Source organism: Lipotes vexillifer, unplaced genomic scaffold (assembly GCF_000442215.2).
Source record: "Lipotes vexillifer unplaced genomic scaffold, Lipotes_vexillifer_v1.1 scaffold691, whole genome shotgun sequence".
NCBI lineage: Eukaryota > Metazoa > Chordata > Mammalia > Artiodactyla > Lipotidae > Lipotes > Lipotes vexillifer.
Window position 1 is genome coordinate 4266318 of NW_006788040.1, and position 6042 is coordinate 4272359.

At 42.3% G+C, this 6042-nt stretch overlaps 1 protein-coding gene across 1 annotated transcript in view; it reads left to right on the plus strand.

Moving 5' to 3' along the window:
• HORMAD2 (HORMA domain containing 2) overlaps positions 1–4271 on the plus strand; it is a 60964-nt gene extending 56693 nt beyond the window's left edge. Inside the window, exon 10 of the mRNA XM_007461184.1 lies at positions 4167–4271. Within this exon, the coding sequence (XP_007461246.1) occupies positions 4167–4271 (105 nt within the window). The remainder of the gene's footprint in view (positions 1–4166) is intronic.
• Positions 4272–6042: the final 1771 nt, after the last annotated feature.

Sequence of the window (6042 nt, forward strand, 5' to 3'; positions counted from 1 at the left end):
ATAATTTTTCAGCTGAGATCTGAAGAATGAGTAGGAATTAATTAGGCAAAAAGAGGGCTGGTGTAGGGGAAAGAGCTTTTCCAACAGAAGGAATATCATGTGCAAAGGTCCAGAATCAAGACGAAGCAAGGTATGAGAAAACTGAGAGGGCAGAGAGTGAGAGGAAGAGTAGAGGAGATGAGGCTGGTACTGCTGGGCACAGCCAGGCCCTGAGGGGGGGTGGCTGTAATTGGGAGGTATTCGGGGGGTAGGAGCCCCCTCAAATGGCCCATCACAGTGGATGAGTGTGGGAGTGGGAGTGGGAGCAATTTTCTAAGGAATGACTGCAGAGATTTCATCAGGGTTTTATAGCCAATCTGTGACCCCTCTCCTTCCCTAGAAGTGTAAAGAACCAGTGATGGTGTATGAAAAGCCAAGGCAGGAACTTTGGACTTTGTCCTAAAAGTAGTGAGATGCCATTGGAAATCATTAAGCCAAAATGTAACATGGCCAGATTGTAAAATCTGCAGGGCAGGGATTTTTTTTTTTTTTTTTTCCTGTACACGGGCCTCTCACTGCTCTGACCTCTCCCGTTGCGGAGCACAGGCTCCGGACGCACAGGCTCCGGACGCACAGGCTCAGCGGCCATGGCTCACGGGCCCAGCCGCTCCACGGCATGTGGGATCCTCCCGGACCGGGGCACGAACCCGCGTCCCCTGAAGCGGTGGGTGGACTCCCAACCACTGCGCCACCAGGGAAGCCCAACAGGGCAGGGATTTTTATCTCATTTTTTCACTAATGTGCCCCAAGCACCTCGAACAATACCATGCACAGAGCTGGCCAATCATTAATAATTGTTGAATGAAGGAATGAATGTCTATTATGTTGTATTGCATTATATTGCAATCATGTGCTTAATGTCTCTCCCTTATAAGACTCAATCCTTGAAAACAACTGTGTCTTATTCATTTTTATATTACTAGAGACATGGTATTTGTGCCCAGCACTGTGCACATTCATTCATTCAGCCAGTAATTTAAGAGCACCTACCAGATGCCAGAAACTGGGAATACAAAAATGACTAAGATATTGTCACTAACCTCAAAGGGTTTATACTCTGGATGAGAAGACTGGTAAGTAGGCCTGATAATACCATGTAGTAAATGTTACAAAAGGGGTAAGAACAGAGCACAGCCAGGGTGTCAGGGAGGCCAAGAGACAGAAGAAACTCCAGGGCGGACCCTGCACCCAGTGATGAAGAAGAAGCAGAGCATGGGAGTGGGCACCAAAGACAAAGTCCAGAGGGGAGTGAGCAGGGCCCATTTGAGAACTGCAAGTGGCCAAGGAAGTCTGCAGCAAGATGAAACTGCAGAGATGGGCCAGGACCATAAAGAGTCTGGACTTTAGCCTGAGAACAATGCGAAGTCATTAATGGATGGATGGCGAATCAGTAGAGCTATGTGGTCAGATTTAATAAAAGACTAATTAGGCTCCAGCCTGGAGAATGGATTGGAGAAGCAGTAATAGGAGGAGTCTGAGACCCAGTAATTGGGAGAGATGATATTGGCCTGGGCTAAAGCAGAGGCAGTGACAATAGATAAAAATGGATGGATTCGAAAGATATTAAGGAGGTAGGATCAACTGGAATTAGTGATTAGTTAGATGTTAGATATTAAGGTGAGGATGATGGAGTAGCCATGGACGACTCCCAGGTTTCTGTTTCATTTTTTAACATCTTTATTAGAGTATAATTGCTTTACAGTGGTGTGTTAGTTTCTGCTTTATAACAAAGTGAATCAGCTATACATATACATATATCCCCATATCTCCTCCCTCTTGTGTCTCCCTCCCACACTCCATATCCCACCCCTCTATGTGGTCACAAAGCACCGAGCTGATCTCCCTGTGCTATGTGGCTGTTTCCCACTAGCTAGCTATTTTACATTTGGTAGTATATATAAGTCCATGTCACTATTGTCTTTCTGGTGGGCAGGACTGCGTCCGGTGGTGTGTTTTGGGGTGTCTGTGACCTTATTATGATTTTAGGCAGCCTCTCTGCTAATGGGTGGGGTTGTGTTCCTGTCTTGCTAGTTGTTTGGCATAGGGTGTCCAGCACTGTAGCTTGCTGGTTGTTGAGTGGAGCTGGGTCTTAACGTTGAGATGGAGATCTCTGGGAGAGCTTTCGCTGTTTGATATTACATGGAGCTGGAAGGTCTCTGGTGGACCAATGTCCTGAACTCGGCTCTCCCACCTCAGAGGCACAGGCCTGACACCCGGCCAGAGTACCAAGACCCTGTCAGCCACATGGACAGGTACGTGGAGAGTTTCTTGCCTTTTGGGAAGTCTGAGGTCTTCTGCCAGCGTTCAGTAGGTGTTCTGTAGGAGTTGTTCCACATGTAGATGTATTTCTGATGTATTTGTGGGGAGGAAGGTGATCTCCACGTCTTACTCCTCCGCCATCTTGAAGGTCTCCCTCAACTCTCAGGTTTTTAACTTGGACACCTCCAGGGGAGTGCTTGCCTGGGTGGCTTTGGCATCAAAGGTGCAAACTCAGCCAGTTAGAACACACCTGAAAAATGTTTCTCAAAAAAATGTTGCTTTCTATGGATAAATTTGTTGGTTTATATAGTTCAGAATATAGACTATTGATCTATGTTAGGAAGTATCCCCTGACTGATCACACTCTTGCTTTCGAACCCACTAGTTTTCTATAAACCAGTGAGACTTCCCAGACCTCACTGGTTGCCTTGAGATTGTATACATTATTAAAGATGTTCTGATGAACTCACTGTAATAAAATTACAGCTCTGAAACTTGTAATAAAACTCTGGTTTACTTTTGAGCAAAGAAGAAAAAGAGAAAAACACTATTAAACCATCAGACCAACTTGTACACCCATCTTGTTTTCTTCCCAGTGTATCCAGACTTGATAGAAGTGAAGTGAGGATAATTTCATTTGAATAGAAAGCATGCCCAAGCAACATTTTTTAAAAAGCTGAATTTTACCAAGTACTTTTTCTTACAGCTACACTGTAAAAAATTCATCTCCTAGATGCAGAAGTTGGTTTTTGTGCTTTGGGTTTTTATGTTGCTATTTCCTTTCCTTTAGAGCAGAGCATTTCAAACTTTGCATATCTAAGCAAACCAGTTACTTGAAAAGCAGCTCTACTTATATTCTCAGAGTTTTACTGCTCTATATAGTCAATGTCTTGGTTTAAGCCATAGGGAATTTGTGGTTTCTGAGATCAGAAATTCAACTACTTTCTAAAATGAAAAGTTAGACCCAATTTTTAGACCCAATCTTTGGTTCTAAATGGTACTTAAATGCTTTAATGACATTTCCACTATTTTGTAGTAAAAACATGTCAATAATAATAACCTGTATCTATAACAAAATAAAAAAAGAATAATGTTGGAACCTCTACTAGATATTCTAAGTCTTGCTTAAAAATATATATCTTATTCCATTTTCCTCCAAAGAAAGAACAGAGAACATGGAAAAACCTTTCCTCCCATCTAGTGGCTGGAAAATATAAAAATGCCCTCCATGTGTTTCTTGGAATTCCAGGCATTAGGGATTGTCTGACATCTGGTTGTTCACTCAGTTAAGCAAATATAAATTCTAAAATCTTTACCAAAGCTGAGCCCAATGGAGAAATATATGTCTATGATGATTCACTAATCAACTTGTCTTTAATCAATAACATATAAGTCTCATCCAGAAGAAAGAAGGGCCATGGTCCTTCCTAATTCATTAATCTGAACCTACGATTAAAATAATAATAATAAGGCTGTATGTTTCTGCTAACTGAAAAGGGACTTCAATTCTATTTGCCTCTAAACAGCCAGTGCCCTAGATCTCTCCTGACCCTTAATTGCCCCTTGTTGGCCCCACACCTTGACAACTCTTCTCTCAAGAGCTGGATGTGCTGAATTCACTAAAGAGAGCCAAGAAATTGTCCCCGAAACTGGCTGCATCCAGGGGCCTCAGCTCCTGAAACTTTGAATTCCAGACTCTGATACTGGCAGCAGGGCCTCTGTGCAGGGCTAAACCAGCCCACAGGAAAGCAGGTTTAGATTGGTTATGCAGCAAGAGGGATTAATGCTTGGTCTACCTGTCTTGTATATGCCTTGTGCAGACGTCAAAATCTCTGCTGAATTGTGCCTCTCTCTGGTGATTCTCACAGATTCAAAGAATGAATTTTGTGTACAGTCAGCAAAGTTCTGAGAGCTCCAGGAAGAAGAGGAAGGTCAGCCAACCAGTGAAAGTCTTCATCCCTGACAGAAAATGAAAGTTAGATGCCTTTGCTACTTTTATTCTAAAATAAGTTTATTTTGCAACAAATATGCATGAAGTGTCTTAGTAGGAAAGTAAGTTCCTATCACCAAAACCTTTTACTAAATTTGTTGCTCAACTTTTTGAGTCAGTTTACTAAGTGCTAAATTACTGGGTAGGACATGGGTTCACTTTGCCACAAGGAAACAAGGTCACCAGGGCTGCTTTGGGACAGCATTACTTCAAGGCTGAGTTAGAGATGAGACACCCTTTATATTTGTAAAAGAACCACAGCAGCTATTTTGAAAAGAAATAAGCTGTTGTTCTCAAAGGAAAGAGGGTTTTCTTTGCATAATTAAACTTCCCAGGTACTTAGACTACTGGGAAACGTTTTAACTTGTTGTAACCTGTGTGCTAGAGTCCCTCTTTAGCTTTATTAAAATTCCCACAAAATTGCATAGCATGTGTGTGGTGGTGCTTATCCAGGTGTGATTTTTGTGTTAACTTCAATCACGAGGTGGATCAGCTAAGTGTTGGACCAAAACGTACTCTCCCTATAGAGTTCCTCAAAGCTGGTCCTCCACCCTGTTCTGTTGGCCAGCCCGAGACAGGACTAGGCTGCAGTGCAGGAGCCTGGCTCCCTTCTGAAGGCCCATGTTAAATACTTCCCCCAAAACTTCAGTTTATCAGTCTGTAACCTGCAGATGATGCTACTAGTCCTCTCCTTATTCTGGAAGAATTTTGATAGACTTAATGATTAGTATCAGATGAATAATAAATGACGAAGTGTTATTTTTATTATTTATATAACATGAAATTTAATAATTTTGTTTAAATGGATAGGACCAATAAGTTAAATGTTATAAGTGTGTGTGCTTTCTGGTTAAACAAAGCCAAAATACGAGGTATTTTTTGGCTCATCTTTTTTTCTTCATTCAGATCTGTGTAGAAAGGACATCAGTACCTGGAGTGCTTGTTAAAATACAGATTACTAGGCCTGCCTCATTTCTACTAATCAAAATCTCAAGGGGTGGGCCCTATGGAAAACTCCCTGGGTTCTAATGCACACAAAAGGTTGAGAACCCAGGGCCCCTGATCCAGGCTAAAAGGAGAATCCCTGGGGCTAGACATGCACTTTAGCCAGCAGAAGGCTGTGGGTTGTAACAGAGAAAAATCTGAGGGATCCTGCCTGTCCAGCACTACCTTTTGTGAGACTCTCATCCATTTCTGATTGCCCACAGGCAGCCTCCAAACTGGAGTCTTGAATTGGCCTGTAGCACTGGGGTCTGCCAGAGAGGAGCATTTTCCCTTCTCCCAGCATGTTAAGTATACTCACATAAGCTCACTCTGCCACTAAAAGGAGGATGAGGGGGAAGATATTGGGTTTATTATATCCTTGATAGAATTGTAGCCTGAGTCACCACAATTTCTTTTAAGAGAATCATATAAAGAGATTAGCTGTCTAGTAGAAGGATTAGGTTTATTTTGTGTCTCTCCAGAGCGTAGATCCAAGACCAAATTGGTGAAAGCTACAGGAGGTCATTTGGACTCAGTATAAGGAGGAACTTTGTAACTCCACAGGTTGTCAAAAATTTGAAACAGCCTGCCTTGTGAGGCAGTGATCCTACCCGCCCCCCAAGCGTTTGAACACAAAGAAGCTTCATATATACTATAGGAGGCTTTGACTCTCAGAGCAAATTAGTTATGGGGAGTAATTAGTCAATCTGGATCTCAGAAAGAATCATTTTGTTTGAAAGAGGAATTTAGCTCTTAATCGATATTTATAA